The sequence below is a fragment of the Dasypus novemcinctus genome, chromosome 21 (assembly GCF_030445035.2).
Source record: "Dasypus novemcinctus isolate mDasNov1 chromosome 21, mDasNov1.1.hap2, whole genome shotgun sequence".
Taxonomy (NCBI): domain Eukaryota; kingdom Metazoa; phylum Chordata; class Mammalia; order Cingulata; family Dasypodidae; genus Dasypus; species Dasypus novemcinctus.
The window spans coordinates 66,619,711-66,641,582 of NC_080693.1; the positions used below are offsets into that span (position 1 = coordinate 66,619,711).

At 38.1% G+C, this 21,872-nt stretch overlaps 1 protein-coding gene across 1 annotated transcript in view; it reads left to right on the forward strand.

Moving 5' to 3' along the window:
* EFCAB13 (EF-hand calcium binding domain 13) overlaps positions 1 to 21,872 on the forward strand; it is a 316,951-nt gene that overhangs the window by 250,907 nt on the left and 44,172 nt on the right. The window contains 2 exon segments of the mRNA XM_071210907.1: positions 12,742 to 12,843; positions 14,455 to 14,508. Coding sequence (XP_071067008.1) covers positions 12,742 to 12,843; positions 14,455 to 14,508 — 156 coding nt within the window.

Genomic DNA, 21,872 nt, shown 5'->3' on the forward strand with positions numbered 1-21,872 from the left:
TAGCAGGACTTCCCAGGATGGGAATTCAGTATTCTTTCAGTTATTGTGTGGGACTCCACACACTGAGACAATGCCCCAAGACCACTTAAACATATTCATATGCCATAGAGGCATGCCCCAGGTGCATCCCTCCCCAAATATCTCCCCATCACTGACACCCCACACCAGTGATCCTCCCCTGGCACAGTTGTGACCCTTCTGTGATCCAAAACCATCCCCCAAACTAAACAAAAACAACAGCAATGATAGTAAAAATAATACAAAAATAAAATAATTAAAATAAATGAAATAAAAACATAAATAAATAAAAGAATAATAATTTTTTTAAAAATTCATTTTGTCTTTCATCACTTAAAGATCTATTATCTTTTATGTACAGTGACAGTTTCTTCCATATGTTCCCCCAGTGTCTTTTTTTTTCTTTATCTTCAAAGAAGCCTTAGTTTACAGAAAAGTCACATAGAAAATATAGGGGGGTCCCATATACCCAATCCCCTTTGCCTCTCCCACTCTCCCATATTAATAACATTTTACATGTATATGGTACATTTGTTACATTCAGTGTATCAATACTGCAGCATTGCTACTAACCACGGTCAACAGTTTACATTATGGTTTACATTTTGCACCATACACTTTTATAGGTTTTGACAAAATTTAAAATGGCCTATATCCATTATTGCAAGATCATGCAGAGCAATTCTAATTCCCTAAAAATGCTCTGCATTCTATCTATTCTATTCTTCCCTCCCCCTTCCCTCGGAACCTATGGCAACCACTAAGTTTCAATTTTTGAAGAATAAGGTTTGTAGTTATATCCAATAATATTGAGGACTTGACATATTGGTCTGCTTTCTTTTATTAGGCACTGCCTATGTTCTTGAGAGATTCTTACCCCTCTATTTGAGAGTATAGTAGGGATCCCCAGGATGAGAGTTTATTATTTTCTTGTTTATTGTGTGGGTCTCCACACCCAATGAGAAACACACTGTGACAAGATGAACACTTTCATATTACATAGAACCATGCCCCAGATCCACCCTATCCCAAATTTCCCCCCACCCCTGATACCATGCAGCAGTAACCATTCCCTGCCATGTTTGCCAAAAGAATATTCCGAACATTGTAGTTTTAACCATAGACCTAAAATCCCCAGAGTTCATCCATTCCTTCCTCCAGCACTCCCAGTTTCATGAATAGTCCAATGCAAACCCATTTTCCCCTTTACATTCCAGCATAGTCAAACCCAATCACATCACTGCACCACTATCACCCTCATCAAATGCCTAACTACCCCCTTTCACCTTATCATAGCTTTAGCCCATACTGAGCCTAGGCTCACCACCCTCTTCTCCTTTGCTGTCTCCTGGTAACCTATCTTCCAGATTCCTAGCTCTGTAAGTCGGCTCAATTTCCTTGTTTGGAGGAGTTGTATCTATTAACATTCAGTGTTATTATTGTAAAAGCAGTACTTATTTCAGCCATTTTGTCTTTGGTTTTTATATATCATATCTTTTTTGTCTCTTTTTCTTCATTGAAGCCTCATCTGTCTGTGTAGTTGATCTTTTGTAATGTATCTGACTGATACCTTTCCCATTTCCATTTCTGTATATTTTTAAAAATATTGTTTTTATAGTTACCCTGGAATTTTATTACACATCCTATGTTTATAACCTACTAATATGAAAAGATACCAACTTAGCTTAAATAGCATACTTGTTCTCTGATCCCATATTCCTCTATTTCCCCTTTATGTTGTTTTTTCCCACTTTATATTTTGCAAATCCATTATGAAGAAATATGCCTTTATCTTGTTCAATTGTATTCTGATTAGTATATTAATTAAATAGTATAGTTGATATTGAGGATATAGTACTATTGGGTTTGCATTTACCCTTTTAGTTACCCTTACTGATGATCTTAATTTTTTCATCCTACTCCAAGCCATTCTCTTCTGTCTTTTCATTTCAACCTGCTGAACTCCCTTTAATAATTCTCATTGGACAGGTCTCTTGTTGACAAACTCTGTCACTTTCTGTTTATATGTGAATATTTTAAAATCTCCCTCATTTTTGAATGACAGTTTTGCCAAAAAAAGAATTTTGGTCTGGCAGTTTTTCTCTTTTAGTACCTTAAATATATCAGAGCACTACCTGCTTACCGCCATCATTACTGATGAGAAAGCTGCACTTAGTTTTAATGAGTATCCCTTGTATGTGATCAATTGTCTTTCTTTTGCTGCTCTCAGAATTCTCTCTTTATCTTTGTCATTTGACATTCTGATTAGAATGTGTGTCAAAGTAAGTTTATTAGGCTTTATTCTGTCTGGAGTATGTTGTACTTCTTGGACATGTATTATATAGTTATGTCTTTCATAAGAATTGGGAAATTTTTAAACATTATTTCCTCAAATATTCTTTCTGCCCCTTCCCTTCTTTTCTCCTTCTGGAAAACCCATAATGTGTATATTTTCATGCTTCTTGCTGTCACTCAAAGTCCCTGGCACACTATTCAATTTTTCTATTCTTATCTCTTTCTGTTCTTCTGGAGGTATGATTTTGATGGTCCTATCTTCTAGTTCATTGATTCTTTCTTCTGCCCATTCAAATTTGCTTTTGTATGCCTTTAGTGTATTTTTAGGAGGTACTGAGGATTGAACTCCAGACCTTGTACGTGCAAAGCAGGCATTCACCCTCTCCACTTTAGTGGATATTTAATCTCCATTATTGTGCCTTTCATCCCCATAATTTCTGTGTTTCTTTTAAAACTTTATGCTCACACATTGTCTTCTTGATATTCTTTAACTCTAGATTATTGAACTTCTTTGACTAGTTGTTCCATATTCTGTGCTTCCTCAGAAGTTTATTTTTTTCCCTTTTATGAGCCATATCTTTCTGTTTCTTAGTACAGCTTATAATTTTTGTGCTGATTTTCGGGCATCTGATCATTTTGATATATTAACTCTGAAGGTCAGTTGCTCCCAACCCAGGGTTTTATTGCTGATTGCCTTTGTGTTATGGTGCTTCTTTGACACTTAGTCCAACTTATTCTGGGCCATTAGAGTAGTCCATGTTTAGCTGTTTAGATTTTCTTGGCTTTTCTGCATCTGATACTTGCTCTGGATTTGCAGTAGAATTTTTAAACCTTTTGTGTGCAATTGTTCCACCTCCAGGAGAAAGCTTCCTTTCCTCTGTTCTTTCTCTGGGAATCCTGATCTGTTCTATTTGTTTTTGTGCAGAATTTTCTCCCCAGTCTATGATTTGTCTAAATTTCCCCTCTCACTTAGTGTTCCCTTTCATTGCACTTTTCATTTCTGGGACCCACCCTATCTTAAAGCAGTTCATTCCACTTTCTTCTCCCTTCTATTCCATGAGGCACACCTGCCTCCATGTTCTTCTCTGTTAGGGTATCCTGTCCTGAAGAATGAGATGAACTCATTCCAAAAAGTTCCATTTTGCATTTAGTGGTCCAGCAAATAGATACTGGATTGGGTGTGTGCACCTCTTGCCATTACCTCTTTTTTTCGCTGGGGAGGGGGGCAGTTTTGTATGCAACACTCCTCAGCTGCTTGTGCTCCACCCTGGGTCTCTGTGGACTTTTGCCCCTGTTCCTTGATATATGTGTGGGTCTTATTCACTGCTCAGAGAGGCTCTATGACCTGCATCCATGGCCAGCTGTGCCACCTGTGTTTAATTCTTCAGCAGCATGGGACAGAGTGAGGGGGAGGGGTCCAGACTGGTGCATCCAGGGCATAAATCTCTGACCTTATTTTGTTGATTTTCTTCTTTTTTTCAGTTTAGCCTTTGTAGAGTCCTTCTTCAGTCTCTCTTGTACTAGAGTTCCAAGAAAGTGGGACTTGTCCTTTTATTAGGTATTCTGAGGGGAAACTTTTCCAGGGGATGTCTTCACCATGTTGATGACATCACCTACATTGTTTAATTTTTGAATGTTGAACAAATCTTGAACTTGGAGAACTGCTACTTGGTCATGATGAATTATTCTTTATATATAAATATATATTGCTTCATTCTATTTTCAAAAGTTTTACAATATTTGCATGAAGGATATTATACTATAGACTATGTTTCTTGTATTGTCTTTGTTTGGCTTTAGTGTCAGGGTAATATTTGCCACATAGAATGAGTTTGGAACTGTTCTATCCTCTTTAATTTCCTGGAAGAACTTGTGGAGAATTTGTATTTTTTCTTCCTTAAGTATTTGATAGAATTTGTCATTGAAACCATATCGGCCTGTGATTTTCTCAGTTGGAAAGTTATAAACACTTATTCAATTTCTGTACTAGATATATAACTTTTAGCATATCTCTTTTTCTTTTTAGAGATATTTGATGGCTTGTGTTGCTCAAAAATTTGCTCAGTTCTTCTAAGAAAGCACCTTTTTGGGCATAAGCTTGCTTATTGTCTATATTATCTATAGTTATTTTTACCTCTTTTATTCCTGATACTGGTAAATTCTGTCTTTTGGTTCCTTTGGTTTAATTTGTCATGTTTCTGTTTTCAATTTTCTTGATTTCTCTTCTCATCTTTGTTACTTCCTTCCTTGTTCATGCTTTGGATTTATTTTGCTATTTTTCTAGTTTCTTTAAGTGAATGAGTAGATCATTGAGTTTGATTTATTTTTTTTCTAACCTAAGCTTTTAATTTTACAGATTTTCCTCTAAGCTCAGCTTAAATTCATCCTATAATTGTGTTTTTATTATCATTCAAATCAAAATATTTTCTAACTACTCTTTTAATTTCTACTTTGATCCATGGGTTATCTAGTGTCTTGTTGAATTTCTAAATTTATGTCGATTTTTGAGTTTTTTTTCCTTAATGATTTCTACTTTAATTCCATTGTTGTCAGAGATCTTACTTTGTATGATTTCTATTCTTTTAAATTCTTTTAATTAGCCCCACTCCTTGTTAATTTTATGGCCCTATATTAATTATCTATTGTTGTATAACCAAGTACTCCAAACTTAAGGGCTTAAAATGAGAACCATTTATTTTTTCACAGTTTCTAGGGTCAGGAATTTAGGAGCCGCATAGGTGGTAGTTCTATGTCAGGGTTTCTGATGAGGTGGCAATTAAGATGTTGACTAGGGCTACAGTTATCTAAAGATTTCACTGGGGCTGAAGATTTACTCCTGTGTTTCACTTACATGATTGTTTCTGGTAGTTACGTTTCAGTACTCCAAGGTTGTTGGCTGAAGACTTTAATGTCTCACCATATGGGTCTCTCTATAGGGCTGAAAATGATTTTATCTTAAATGTATAATTTAAATATATAATTATATTGCGTCCTGGTTTGCATAGTTTCTGATGAGAGAAGTATTGTCATTCTAAGTTTGTTCCTCTGCATGTAATATGTTCTTTGCCTCTGGCCATTTTTATTTTCTTTTTATCCTGCTCCTCCTCACTGTAGCAGTCAAACTGTATTGTCAGAAAGTAGACTTTGTGTGGGAGAGTTTACTGCCCCTTCCCCAGTAATAGGAAATCTTCAATAGCACTGGCATGGGATCCTGTGCCCAGGATAGTATCTTGCCCCCTTCTCTTGGGGTAGAGAGCTTTTCTTTTACACTTTCCCTAGCTGCAATTGTGCTTGTGACCTGGGAGTGATAGAGTTTTTGCCTCTATTCCAGCAGCTTAAGTTTTTGAGGCTTCTAGGGAAAGGATCTAGGCAGATCCTTGTGCCTTTCCAACAGTGTCAACTACCCTCCTCCTCCAGTCAGGCTTTCTTTGGTTTCCCACCATGTTCCAATCTTTCTGTCTTGAGCACCTTACAGTATTGCATAGAGAAAAGTCTGGGAGTGGATATTTCCTCCCAGATTTTTAATCTGAAATATTTTAACCCTACTGAAAAGTTGCAGAAATAATGCATTGAATACCTAATTATTTTGACTGCATCCCTATTCACCAATTGTTAATATTTTACCAAATTTCATTATTGTTCTTTTTTAAAGAAAAAGATTTATTTTATTTATTTCTCTCCCCTTCCTCTCCATTGTGTGCTCTCTCCATCAATTCGCTGTGTGTTCTTCTGCATCTGCTTGCATTATCTAGCAGCACTGGGAAACTGCGTTTCTTTTTTGTTGCATCATCTTGCTGCATCAGCTCTCTGTGTGTGCGGCACCACTCCTGGGTGGGCTGTGCTTTTTTCATGTGGGGCAGCTCTCCTTACAGGGCCCACTCCTTGTGCATGGGGCACCTCTATGTGGGGCTCCCCTACATGGCACGGCACTCCTTGCACACAGCAACCCTGTGCGTGGGCCAGCTTACCACATGGGTCAGTAGGTCCTGGGGATCAAACCCTGGACCCTCCATATGGTAGACAGTCGCTCTATCAGTTGAGCCACATCTGCGTCCCCTTTATTGTTCTTTTTTTAAAAAAGATTTATTTAATTTATTTATTTCTCTCCCCTCCCCCCCTCCACCCCAGTTGTCTGTTCTCTGTGTCTATTTGCTGCGTCTTCTTTGTTCACTTCTGTTGTTGTCAGTGCCACCATTTCTTTTTGTTGCGTCATCTTGTGTGTCAGTTCTCCGTGTGTGCGGCACCATTCCTGGGCAGGCTGTACTTTCCTTCATGCTGGGCGGCCCTTCTTATGGGGTGCACTCCTTGCGTGTGGGGCTCCCCTACGTGGGGGACACCCCTGTGTGACAGGGCACTCCTTGCGCACATGAGCACTGCGCATGGGCCAGCTCCACACGGGTCAAGGAGGCCTGGGGTTTGAACTGCTGACCTCCCATGTGGTAGACAGGTGAATTGCAATGTGGAATCTGAAAACCTATTAGTGAACTTTTCATGCTTTGTTACATTAAAATCTATTTGTCTATTTTGCACCTTGTGGCAGTTTAAAGCTGGGTGAACCTCAGAAAATATGTCCTAAGAGCTAATCCATTCATGTGCATATAAACCTATTGTAGATGGGACCTTTTGATTAGATCACTTCAGTAGGGCATGGCTCAGGGTGGGTTTTATTCCTTTTACTGAAGTCCTTTATAAATGGAGGAATAAAAGCTTTAGACACAGAGAAAAAGTGGTAGAGACAGAGAAACCTTGAGAGGCTGAGAGAGAAGTCCTAGAGGCCAAAGGCTGTAATCAGTTGAGCCCAGAGATATGGAAAGAGGTCCCCTGAGAGGCTGAAAGAGAAGAGTCCTGGAGAATGGGGGAGAGATGAGACGTATACTTGATTGCCCACATCTAACCTGGAGAAGAAAGCATGCCTGGAGGAGAAGGCAGAGACTGGCAGAGCTGCCATTATGCTCTGACATGTGCCTGATCACTCACAGCTGAGGTCAGAGAAACAGCATATTAAATTATGCTACCATGTGCCTGACTGCCCACAGTTGCAACTTGGTGAGACAGCATCTCCTGATGATGCCTTGATTTGGATATTTTCACAGCCTCACAACTGTAAGTTTTTAACCTAATAAATTTCCATTATAAAAGCCAACACATATCTGGTTCATTGCACCCAGCAGCATTTAGCAAAAACACTCACTGAATAGATTTTTTAAATCCTTGCAGGTTTTTTTTAATCATTTGTAAAATATTGGATATTAGAGTTTTGTAGATTTTCCAAATGATGGCATTTTTAATTATATATTTTTAAAATCTTATTCATTAATATAACCACTGATCTCATTAGAAAAAAATTTAACCATAGGGTAGCTCTCAACCTCATGGTAGCAGATACAAGTTATCCAAAATTCTGGTTTTTACTTGAAAACTCAAATTTTATCTTTGACAACAAACACTCAATTTTTTTCCCTTGAAGTCTGACAAGTTCGTTTTGTCATACTCAAGACTGAATTACTCCAGTTTGTCTGTCAGCCATTTTTTGAAGTAAAAATAGTGTCCATGAAAAAAAATGACTAGTTCAGCTCACAACTCAATTGCACAGTGTTTTTTCTCAAAATAAGTCTTGTAATTCAGTGTAGAGCAGAAGTACTTTAGGTACTTCCATTTCATCATATATAATATTAAAATACATGTAATTATGAATAATTTTTGCTACTTCATAAAGTCATTCTTAGGTAAAATTGGCATTTATTTTTTACTGCAAATACACGGTGCTGCAGAATATAATTACTATTAATACTGCTTGGTGCCTCCACCTTGATTATGCTAAGATGCCATCAATTTTACCTACTTTTGCTTTTCATCATCAGTACAAATGTCAATACAATGAAAAAAGATCAATAATATCTTATTTTGAAAATAGTTTTGACTTTGTAGATTCCCTGAAGGGATCTTAGGGAAACCCAAGGATCTGCAGGCAACACTTGAGATCCGCTGATCTAGGTGTTAGCTACTGACTCCCTCCTTCTGATGATGAAGATTTAGCTCCTAATACAGCCTCTACCTCCCTTCCCCTTCCCAAGTTGTTATTTAAAAGACTAGTTTTACTTTTTCTGTTGATCGTGTTGTAACTTTAAATAATAAACTCTGGCATTTGTTATTTCATATCCTTTGGACAGTATCTCTTGACTCTCCACTACATAATTAAGGATATTAGTACCTTTAATCCTCCTCTTAGGTCTCCAGAAATCTGTTGGTTTTATTCTTTAATCGTCAAGGTTATTATATTCTATTCTGGTTAATAACTAGAATTGCAACCTCTATACTTTGTCTAAAGGTTTCTTTTAAATGTTTGATGTTAATAAACAATGCTTTTATAAATATAATTATATAAGCACATACATACATATATATGTATATGTATAAATTTAAAATTTCTGAGCCTATTAGTGGGTGTCTCAATTTGCCAGGCTGTTATGACAAATAGAAATGGGTGGCTTAAACAACAAGAATTTATTGGCTCATAGTTTAGAGGCCAGAAGAAGTTCAAGATCAAGAAATCAGCTAGGCTTGCTTTTCTTCCTCAAATTTGTAGCATTCGAATGCTGGCTGTTTGCAATCCTTGGGGTTCCTTGGCTTCCATCTCTGCCTCCTAATCACATGGTGATATCCTTTCCTTCCTGCTTCTGTGACTAATTTAGATTAAGGCTCACCACCCTTAACTAAAAATAACATCTTCAAAAGGTCCTATTTACAGAGGGTTCACACCTACAGGGACATGAATTAACATTAAGAACATGTGTTTTTTGGGTACATAATTCAACCCACCTAGTAGGGCTAACATTATATTTACTTCTTTCAGTGTCCTGACATTTGTGATGACTAATGGAGAATGTTCTTTTTCACACATTATCAGTATCTCCAAGTTATGCCACATTTTAATTTGGTTCATATGTAGACTGTGTCTTTTTTTCCTCTCAAATTTCTACTAGCCTTTTCAATTTTCTTGTTAAAAGACAAAATAAACACTTTTTGTCATATTACTAACATATTCCAGCTTCTTACTTATTCCATCTATTTCATGAAATTTATTCCATTATAGATTGTCTATAATGAAAGTTTAACTGTGATTGGAATTCTAGATTCAAAATCATTTTCATTCAGAATTTTGAAAATCTTGACCTATTACTTATAAAGTCCAGTGTAGCCAATGAGGAATTTGATGACAATCTGAGATTTGCTCCTTTGTAATTAACAGTTGTTTCTCTCTCTCTCTCTCTCCGTGTGTGTGTGTGTGTGTGTGTGTGTGTGTGTATAAAGGCAAGAATTTTCACCTTACCTTGGCATTCTGAAATTTTAGATTTTTTAGTTTTTCATTCAACTTGCTCAGAACTCTGTGAGCAGTTTCAGTTTGAAAGCACTTGTGTCTCTCTGAAGACTTCGGAATTTTTCTTCAATTTTTTAATTTGCTAATTTCCTCCTCTTTTGTTCTTTTCTCTTGAAATTCTGTTAGTAATATATTAGAACTTTGGATTGATCATCTATGTCTCTTATGTTTTCTCTCTTTCTTTGTCTTTTTTCCCTATATGTTCTGGAAGATTTATTCTTTTTTAATCTTCCATTCTGTATTGCTCAGGGTTCTCCAGAGAAACTGAATCAACAGATATATTATACGGAATTGGCTCATGTGATTGTGGAGACTGACAAGACCAAATTCCACAGATGGGCTAGAGGTTGGAAATTCGAGTTTACTTCTTGAGTTAGAAATTCCTTTTGCTAGAAACTCAGGAAGGAGTGGTAGAGAGTATAATCTTGATGCAGAACTCCTTCTGATCCTTGGAACCTTCAATTCTCAATCTTAAGACTTCCAACTGATTAGGTAAGGCCCGCCACATTATTGAAGTAATTTCCTTTACTTAAAGTCAACTGCTTATAGATGCTAATACCATCTATAAAATACCTCCATACAACAACTTGGCCAGTATTTGGCCAAACAACTGAGCATCATAACCTGGTCAATTTGACACATTAAATTAACCATCACACATTCCTTGTTTTTTTTTTTTAAGTTTAGCAATCTTTTTATAGCTTCTAAGAGTGCTTCCATTTTGTTCAGTTGCCATAGCCTTGCATTATGGGTGCACTATCTTCTAGAATCTCTCTGAAAATGTTAGAGGTTTTCATTGGTTTAAAATTTCTTCCCTTTCCTGACTCGTCTGTTTTTATAGTTAAGAAGAGAAGACTGAACTGATTATGCCTGGTAGCTAGTATGAGTTTGTTTTGTTTTGTGTATGTACATTGGTTGACCTTATAGGTCTCCAGGATGACTGACTAGGAGCCCTCATATAATGAAAAAAACAAAACAAAACGTGTGTTACCTGGCATGCTTTGCTTTAGAGAAAGCAGGTGGAGAAGCAGCAGTTAAGTTGGATGTCCTCTGCATGGCAGAATTAGTTGGGCTTTATTCTCAGTCACCAATATCTACTTTGATAGCTGTGGTCTTCCTCTTCTTGCTGAAGAGCTCTCCAATATTTAGGTCAGGGAGTACATACTGAGCTGTTGTGTCCTCTGCACTTAGGGTTTTGGAGAAAGTGAGGGTCAGACTAGTACAATTGTTCCATAGACCCACTCTCAGTTAATTCCTTTTTTTTTTCAGACCCCGCCCTCTTCTTTCTACATTCATTATCTGCCAACTATTTTATGAAAATATGTGCATTAAGCTTTTCTGGGGGTTTTCTATGCTAATTGGCTTCCTTCACACCTTCCCTCCATCCACCTAGAGCATCCTTCTTTGGATATTTAGACTGTATTTCCTCCAATCTCTTATCCATCATATTTACTTGTGTTACTCCATTTTCTTTCTTTTTTTTTTTAAGATTTATTTATTTATTTAATCACTCCCCCGCCCCCCCCCCCCCCCCCCCCCCGTTGTCTGTTCTCTGTGTCTATTTGCTGCGTCTTGTTTCTTTTATCTGCTTCTGTTGTCGTCAGTGGCATGGGAAGTGTGGGCGGCGCCATTCCTGGGCAGGCTGCACTTTCTTTCGTGCTGGGCGGCTCTCCTTACGGGCGCACTCCTTGCGCGTGGGGCTCCCCTACACAGGGGACACCCCTGTGTGGCACGGCACTCCTTGCGCGCATCAGCACTGCGCATGGGCCAGCTCCACATGGGTCAAAGAGGCCCGGGGTTTGAACCGCGGACCTCCCATGTGGTAGATGGACGCCCTAACCACTGGGCCAAGTCCGTTTCCCTCCATTTTCATATGTCTCTCCAAACTAGAATATATACTACTGAGGCAGAGACTTTCTCTGTTTTGTTCACTGCTGTATTCCTAATACCTGGGACAGTGCCTATCCCACAGAAGGCACTTAACATCCGTTTAATGAATGAATATACGAGTGAGCATACTTTAATATATTTTCTGACTTCCGTGAATAAAACTTCTCTTCTACTTATGTCTGCATCTACCCTTCCACTTATTCTCATTGATATCATGAGTTTATCCCCCTCCCCTAATTTTAGTCCTTTTAATGGGGTCTTGGAATGAAAGGGGAAAAAAAGGTGTCTTCATCACCATCTTGAGGGTCTCATGCTTTTTAGGTTGATATTTCTACACTATATAATTTAGTACTACTTATGAGAATATATCTCATGGAAAGAAAAATCTCTATTCTTTTATGTGTTTATCTGCATTTTCCAAAGGTCATACGATATGAAGATACTAAAAATTAGAAAGTTGTGTGTTGCTAATGGGAACTTAGAACTTAAATATCATAGAAAAATCAACAGATAAATAGTCAATAGTCATGGAGCTGCCCTGGATGGTGCTTCAGGGGCAGTCACCGGACATTGTAAATCCTCACAGGGCCCACTGGATGGAATGGGGGAGAGTATGGGCCATGATGTGGACCATTGACCATGAGGTGCAGAGGTGCCCAAAGATGTACTTGCCAAATGCAATGGATGTGTCATGATGATGGGAAGGAGTGTTGCTGGGGGGGGGGAGAGGTGGGGTGGGGGTGGTGGGGTTGAATGGGACCTCATATATATATATTTTTAATGTAATATTATTACAAAGTCAATAAAAAAAATAAAAATTAAAAAAAATAGTCAATAGTAGTAACTACTGTTTCTAATTTAAGAATTAAGTTACAAATTTATGAATTGGGACTAAAGTCAAGCCCCTGCTTTCAAAATTGTATTGATCTGGACTGGTTATCTATGTTACTATATAATACCCAACAATTTTTACTCTGTTCTTGGCCATTTACCATGATCCACTAAAGCATAATTAAGAGAAATATTTCTATTTTAACTCTTTGTAGTCTACTGAATATAGTTTGTATGTTTCTTTATCATAGTGAAGTATGGCACTTTCACACTTCAAAATCATTAGAAAATCTCAATTTCTTTTTATTCACTTTTCCTTGTCTTCAAAGAAAAAATTGACATCTGTAACCTGCAAAATTTCCTGGATGACATGGGGATTGAATTTACAAATAAGGAATATAAAGACCTGGTAAATCATCTCCCAGTTAATGGTGAGCATCTTATTTATGTTGGTACTCTTCAAATAGGGCTTTTAGGCTTAAAAGAAATGCTCATATTGTCCTTTTAAATAATATAAAATCACACAACTATCCAGTACTAAAGAAGGGAATATGTATGTGTTTCTTTTTCTTTCTTTCTTTAGGAAGCACCAGGAACTGAACCCAGGACCTCCCATGTGGGAGGTCGGTGCTCAACTGTTTGAGCCATATCTGCTCCCTGCTCATTGTCTGCTCATTGCTTGTTGTCTGTTTGTTTTTTATTTAGGAGGCAATGGAAGGGAACCTGGGGCCTCCCATGTGGGAGGCTGGTGCTCAATTGCTTGAGCCATAGCCACTCCCCTGTGTGTTTCTGTGTTTATTATTGCTGTGATTTTTTAAATGAACACTAAGGTTTTAAGTCAATATTAAGACTGTGATACAAAAAATATTTGGAGCTTAAATGTCACGAACTAACCTAAGTAGTTTCAGGAGTGTCGTTAAGACCATTGGAAGGCCATAACATTAACAGGGAAAATAGGAAAATTGGGCGAGACAGTGAAAAGAATGAGAAGAATAAAGTAAATTAAGTTCTGCCTTATAAGTTACTAAGAGCAACCTATGCCAGAAGTTTTACAAAATTCTGATATCTTTTGGTTAAACAATGATAGTAATAAAGGTAGTGCTCATTTACACAACACTTACCATGTTCCAGGGCTATGTTTTCTTTACACTACTATTCCAAGAGTTTTTAAAGTAAAATAAATAACATCTAAAAAATGTTATTTCCCCCTTTTATATTGAAGTTTCAATGCCAGAGTACATATGTGAAAGATCAATAAGTTGCTGCTGTAATAAAGGGGTGAATCATAGTAGCTAAGAAATTTAGTCTTTAATAGAAAGAAATAGGTCTAATCCCCTATGTTTAATTTTTAATTTGCTTATTTATTCATTCAATAAACATTGAATGAGATAAAAAGGTGAATCAGGCCTGTTCCTCCCATCAAGGAATTTATAATTTAGTTGGGGGGGATAACAAATATGAAGGTAAATACAAAATAAAGTGTCAAAAATTCCACATTATTGAGAATACATGTACAATAAACATTTGTGGAAAGGTTGGGAAGGAGGGAGATTAGGAGGAAAGGAAAAATGGTTGCTTTTTAGGAAACCAAGTAACTGAATCCATTGGAGAATAGTTTAAGAAAAAAGAGTCAGAGCTACAGAAGTAGGTAGAGTTAGATCATAGATGGTCTGGACTTCATCCAAATAGTGTGTGGGTGCCATTGAAGTTTTTTTTTTTTTTTTTTTTTTGGTTGATAGTGACATCATGTTTTTTTTCCAGTGTACTCTCAAAAGTTACTGGACCAAAGATTAGAGATTACATATAATAACTCAGAGACTATTTTAAATTAAAATGTTTTTGTTTTCATGTATTGGACATATTTAGGTACCATAAAAATAGCTACACTCTATTCTGTATGAGAAGGTAAAATTCCAAGACAAATGATTTTTAAAAGTTTGCTGCTTAAACTAGCTTTTATAATTTCAAGTCTTAGTGCTTTCTTTTTTGGATTCCTGTATTAATAAGTGTTTCTGTTTAAAACTTTGTATCTTATCTCACAGCTGATGGGAATATAAATCAGCTTGAATTGATGGATACCATGAAGACTCTTAAAGGTAAGCGATTAATAAGACAAGAAGACATAAAACTAAAATCTTGAGCGTTTGGAAAATATTTTAATAAAACCCATATAACATGTCTATCCAGTATTATAAGAATGTATGTCCATAATATTGAAATCTTGGATTATACAAGGAAAGCATAAAGAGGGACAAAAAAAATCACCCTTTATTTACACCCCAAGACCAAGAAAACAAATGTACATATTTTCTTTTATTCTAATATATTTTGCTTTGAAAGTTTTTGGCATTGCTTATTTAAGGGTCATATTATATCATGAGTAGTAAAATGCTAACATAATTTATTGATTGACAATTTGCATCCTTTGATATTAAATTTTTTCATGAACAAAGAATCTGTACTACTGAAACATTGAATAAATTTCATGACCTTTCTATATTTTTTCTAAATAGTGTAATTTACTTTGGTTTTATTAAAGCAGCCATGCTCTAGACCTGTATAAACAGTAATATTATAAATCTGCAATAATTAAGTTATTTTTATAAATAACTAAATGGAAATCTAGAAAGGTGGGATGAGGTATAGGGGAACAAATACTGCTCCAGGTATAGGTGGTAACTAGTGGTCAAAATAATTGAATTATTATCTATATGATCAAATTTTTGGACAATTACCAACCTCACATTCTTAAAATTTGGTTTAGGCTTGTTGTCAGAGGTATAATTCTAATCTGTGAACTAGGATTAATGATATCAGGTTGAATTTCCGATTTTGTCATTTAACCTAAGCAAAATTCTGGAGAGGATGGGAGTAGAGCTCACAAATAAGGAATTTCAGAATTTGCAAGAACACTTGCCAGTTGATGGTAAGCATTTCTGGGATAAATGAGGTTTTCAGAGGAAGTTAGGTGTACACGTGAAGATTCATTAAGCTACATTTATTTTGTCATATTGGAGCTCTGAAATGTATTCAGAAAGGATAAGTCTTATAATTACTGAATATTGTCTTCTCTTTGATGTCACCAGCAGGTTTAAGACTATCTGAGAGTAATTTTCTGCTTTGAATGACAAGTCTATGACTTAGCTTAGAAAAAAAAAGAATATGTTATTCCTTGAAAATATGGTGTAGATGAATATTATAATCTCTATTATGCTCATAATAATTATTTTCATTCTGCAATCATATAAGCAAAAAGCTGTGAAGGAAATAGAAATTCCCTAAACAAACACTGTTATATCTATATTTGAAGATTTTAATGTAACAAATGAGCTTTGCTTCTTGATAATTTATCAAATTTAGATTGTGATGTTATTTGCAGGGGCTATTATATATCTAAACGATGTCTATGTCTATTTTAATAACACTAATAGTAAAGACAGTAACCTCACAGAGGTATGCTGACAGGAATGGAAGAAATATTTTAAAGCATCATCAGTAAGCTCAATATATTCCTTTAAAATTTTTATTGAAAATGAAGCAAGTGATACAATATTTCCAATATCATCTTCAATTTTTCATTAGTAGCCAATTTTTACAATTTATTTTGTGTAATTTAAATTATCTTTTGATGAAAGAAATAGATTTCAAATTCATGAAATTCCTTTGCATGGATCTTTTTGTGATGGGAAATAAAATTCAAAACACTATCAAAATTGGGAAGTGGATGTGGCTCAACAGATTTGGTTCCCGTCTACCATATGGGAGGCCCTGGGTTCATGTCCTGGGGCCTCCTTGTGAAGGTAAGCTGGCCTGCACCCACGGAGAGCTGATGGCCAGCACGCCTGCAGAGAGCTGATGGCCCACATGCCTGCAGAGAGCTGATGGCCCATGCCTGCAGAGAGCTGGCGCAGCAAGATGACACAACAAAGGGAGACAAGCAGACACAGAAGAATGTGCAACGAATGGACACAGAGTAAACAACAAGCAAGTGGCAAGGGGAGGGGGAATAAATAAATAAAATAAATCTTTAAAAAAAAAACCACTATCAAAATCCTAAGAGAGGAAAAACTTTTTGCAGATGCTCAAAATGTAGATAATAATATATAACATTAGTATAAATATATCTCTTTGATTTTTCACCCTATATTTTTTCTGTAGGTTGTATATATCATTCCCCTTTATACTTTATTACTTCAGTACATACTTCCTAAGAACAGGACATTTTCTTACATAACAAATTTAACTTTGATATAAAACTTTCATTTAATCTATAATTCATATTTCAATTACATCAATTTTCCCAGTAATGTTTATTATAGCATTTATTTTTTTCTGTATAGAATCATGTATTACACTTAATTGTCATGTCATTTTAGCTTCCTTTAATTTGAAACAAACAATTCATCAGATATTATGACATTGACATTTTTGAAGAACACAAGAAGATTATTTTTAAAGAATGTTCCTCAATTTTGGTTTGCCTTATGTTTCTTTAATATATTACATTCATAGTATACATCCCTGACGACAGTACTACATGACATATATTTTTTTAAATTTTTAAAGTTTTATTTAACTGACTTTTAAAAAAAATACATAAAACATAAAAAATGTTACGTTAAAAAATATAAGAGGTTCTTTTATACCCCACACCCCACCCCACCTCACCCCCACTCCTCCCATATCAAAAACCTCCTTCATCATTGTGGCACATTCATTGCATTTGGTGAATATATTTTGGAGCACCGCTGTACCACATGGATTATAGTTTACATTGTAGTTTATACTCTCCTCCAGTCCATTTGGTGGGTTATGGCAGGATATATAATGTCCTGCATCTGTCCCTGCAATATCATTCAGGACAACTTCAAATCCCCAAAATGCCCCCCCACATCACACCTCTTCTTCCCTCTCCCTGCCCTCAGCAACTCTTGTGGCCACTGTCTCCACATCATTGATACAATTTCTTCCATTGCTAGAGTCACAATAGTATTCTATAGTAGAATACCACCAGTAAGTCCACTCTAGTCCATATTTTATTCCTCCATCCTGTAGACCCTGGGATGGTGATGTCCACTCCACCTCTAAATCAAGAGGGCACTTAGATATCACATGACTGATGGATATGATTCTCCTGCTTGTAGTTGTAGACACCCTCGGTTCCCTGGTGTGATGGTTGACCATCCTCACCTCCCAGTTAGCTGGCCTGGGTAAGTCCCATGAACCAGAGAGTAGGTGTTGCAATTCTGCTGAAGTTCAGGGACCAGCTGGCACATGGCCAGTCCAGACAGTCAAGTTTTCTGAGTATACACCAACCCCAGTGCCTACCACAGGTTCAGTAAAAGTGACAGAAGAAGCATGTGTAGAAAGGTCCCATCTGAGTCCAACTCCACCACATTCAGGAACACAAATTCCAAAGTAGGGCCCACTGGTAAAGCACTGAAGTCCAGAGCTGTCTGCCATGACCATAGAACCTGTGTGTCTCTGTAGCCCTCAGGAGCATCAGTACCTGGGGTTGTATCTACTTTGGCTGTGTCTGGGATCCTGCTGAGATGTAAGTAAGCACGACCCCTCTGATGACCTCCCAACTCACTTTGAAGGTTCTTAGCCATATAAACTCATTTGTCTTTACCATTTCCCCTTTTTATTCAAGGTCTTTTTCTGGTTGCATGTACAGCTGGTGATAGGTAGTAATCCCTCCGTGCCAGGGAGGCTCATCCCCGGGAGTCATGTCCCACACTGCAGGGAAAGTAATGCATTTACGTACTGAGTTTGGCTTAGAGAGTGGCCACATTTGAGCAATATGGAGGCTCTCAGGAGTAACTCTTAAGCACCCTGCAGCTCTGGGCCTAGTTGAGATTTCAAGCACGCAAGCTCATAAGCATAGTCATCAGTATCAAGGGCCCATCATTGGATCATCCTTCTTCACTGGTCTTTGCCCTTATACTTGGGGGATTGTTGCTCTTCCATTGGGGAATGTGACAGAGCTCCCCTGTCTAGGAACACAGCACTCCCTAAGTTGTTGTGTGTAACTCTAGCTACTATGACAATACCCAACAAATATCCAAACATTTTTATATACCCTATGTACATTCCCTGGAGAACTCCCTCCCAACCTTGTGTCCCCCATCAATAACATCCCACACCAGTGTTCCTCCCCTGCCATAGTTGAACCCCTCTGTGATCCAAAACTTCTTCAAAAATGAAGCCTAATATACTGCCAAATTCAATTAGTAGTAAAATGAAATAGTATTGACAGGTTTAAAGATTAGAAATAGAATATATACTACTTTAGAAAAACTAAAATAAAAAATAAATTGGGATATTAAAAAATGAAAAATATCATAAAACTTTGACAATTGTGCAGTTAGTTCTTTAATTTTAGCTCTTTTTTTAAAAATTATTTATTTATTTTTAAAAATTACATTCAAAAAATATGAGGTCCCATTTAACCCCACCGCCCCCACCCCCCACTACCCCCACAGCAACACTTGCTCCCATCATCGTGACACATCCATTGCACCTGGTAAGAACATCTCTGAGCATCACTGCACCCCACAGTCAATGATCCACATCATAGCCCACACTATCCCACGTTCCATCCAGTGGGCCCTGGGGGGATCTACAATGTCCCGTAATTGTCCGTGAAACACCACCCAGGACAACTCGACGTCCCGAAACCAGCTCCACATCTCATCTCTTCCTCCCATTCCCCAAACCCAGCAGCCACCATGGCTACCCTTCCCACACCCATTCCACATTTTCTCTGTGGACATTGGATTAGTTGTGTCCATTGCATCTATGTCAAGTGGGGGCTTAGATTCCATATGGATACTGGATGCACTCCTCCTGCTTTCAGTTGTAGACACTCTAGGCTCCATGGTGTGGTGGTTGACCTTCTTCAACTCCATGTTAGCTGAGTGGGGTAAGTCCAATAAATCAAAGTGTAGGAGCTTTAGTCTGTTGAGGCTCTGGGCCTGGGTGTCATATTATCAGTCCAGAGATTCAAATCCCCTAAATATATCTTAAACCCCAGCACTTATTACAATTCCAATAAAGTAGCATGGAAGTCTTGTGAAAAGGGATCCCCTCTGAGTCCAATTCCATCATGCAGAAACACAGGCTCCAAAGAAGGGCCATCTGCCATGGCAGTGAACCCCATCTGCCATGCCCATAGAAGCCATGGGTCTCTTTATCCCTCAAAAGAACCAATACCTGGGGTTGTATCTACTTTATCTGTCTCTCAGACTCTGCTCAGTTGTGCATAAGGGCATTCCTTCTGACAACCTCCAAACTCTTTTTTAGAGACTCATAGCCTTATAATCTCATTTCTCCTTTCCATTTCCCCCTTACATTAGGTCAATAAGCATTTTGAAGTCATGTTATTATATGTAGACAGGGATATTCTGCTGATCCGTATTAAGCCTTTAATTCAAGGTCATTTTCTAGTTGTATCTTCAGCTGTTATGTGGTAGTGGTCCCTCGGTGCCAGGGAGGCTCATCCCCGGGTGTCATGTCCCTCGCTGGGGGGAATGCACTGCATCTACATGATGAATTTGGCTGTGAGAGTGGCCACATTTGAGTAACATGAAGGCTGTCAGGAGGAAACTCCCAGGCACAGTGCTACTCTAGGCCTTGTTCTTATTGCAGGTGTACAGGCTCAAAAGCATAGCCATTAGTATCAGGAGCCCACTGTTGGGCCCTCCTTCCCTCCTGGTTCTTGCCGTTGCACCTGGGGGACTGCCGCTGCTCCTCCAGGGTCCACGACAGTGACCCCCCCGGCCAGGGGCCCGGTACCCCCCCAGCTGTTGTCTTTAATTGTTTCCACTATGAGTATATCTAGACATTACTATATACCCTGGGCATATGCCCTGTATAACTCCCTGTCAACCCTATATATCCTGTCAATAACATCCTATATCAGTATTCCTCTGCTGCCATTGTTGAACCACTCTGTGATCCAAAACTTCCTGTAAAGTCAATCCCAACAAATTGTCAGCTTCACAAGAGTCTTAGATCACCGAAATTCATATATACAATATACAGTACTTCCCCAGATCCACCATAAAACCTTTTCCCTTCCGCAGCGATAATCTTTTAGCTTATTCATATCATATTTCCTGAAACTGATGTAGAGATTCCGAGACAATAGCTTTCAAACAAGGTGACAGCTGTACTTAATATGTGGTCCATACTTTAGGTTGTACAGTTTTCTAAATTTTTTAATTATCCTATGTTTTGCCTTATGGTTTACATTATTAGTCTGTCGTCCCCTATATGTTTTTGGTGTAATATTACATGTTTTATATTCATCCTTGTGTACTCTCACAAAACTCCTCTCTTGCCCCCATATTTACCTTGGTTCCATCCATTCCACATCCATTTTCCCCTCCCCTTGGGGCCCACAACACCAGCCAATCTCCATTTCCCAAGAAGCCATGTCCAGAGATACTTGCAGCAGTATTCAGGGGCTGACTTTCTCAGCTGCCCTGTTGCCCTGGGAGCCATCCTTTCTCACGAGAGATACAGTTCTCTCTATTTGACGGCATTAGTCTACTCCAGGATGTGGGTCCACTCCAACTCTCACTTCTTGGGTCTCTTCCCAATGGTACTACCCACCTTGGCATAATGAGCCTTCAGCTATTCCCCTGGAGTCTGTCCCGCATCAGACCATACCCCCTGAGCATCCAAAACAGGTAACCTTCCTACTTATACTTTGATACGAGTTTCTCAACATTTTGTTCTCAACAAACACCTGACACTCTCCCATGTTCGTATGTTGCCCCTCCCTCCCCCCATTTTTTGGATAATATTACCCCTCTGCCCATCCCCAGCCCCCCTCCAACCCACAAAGCCCCATCCGAAGGCAACCCCTTGCCCCCATTTTGTCCCTTCTTTGTGCTCGTACTTACCGCCAGGTCATCACAGATTCCCCCCCTGCAGACGTTAACTCACATCCTTCCTCCACCCCCCGATTTCCTGTAAGCCTCTTTTCCACACTCTAGCTCTCTGAGGCAGTTTGCTTATTTCATATCATTGAGGTCATGTAGTATTTGTCCTTCAATGCCTGGGTTGCTTCACTCAACATAAGATTCTCAAGGTTCATCCATGTTATCGCGTGTGATTGTAGTGTATTTGTTCTTACAACTGAGTAGTATTCCATTGTGTGTATATACCACATTTTATTGATCCACTCGTCTGTTGATGGACATTTGGATTGATTCCAACTTTTGGCGATAGTGAACAATGCTGCTATGAACATTGGTGTACATATATCGGTTTGTGTCCTTATTTTCAGTTCTGATGGGTATATACCCAGCAGTGGTATTGCTGGGTCATATGGCAAATCTATGGTTAGTTTTTTGAGAAACTGCCAAACTGTCCTCCAGAATGGTTGGATCCTTCTGCATTCCCACCAGCAGTGGATGAGTGTTCCCCTTTCTTCCCATCCTCTCCAACA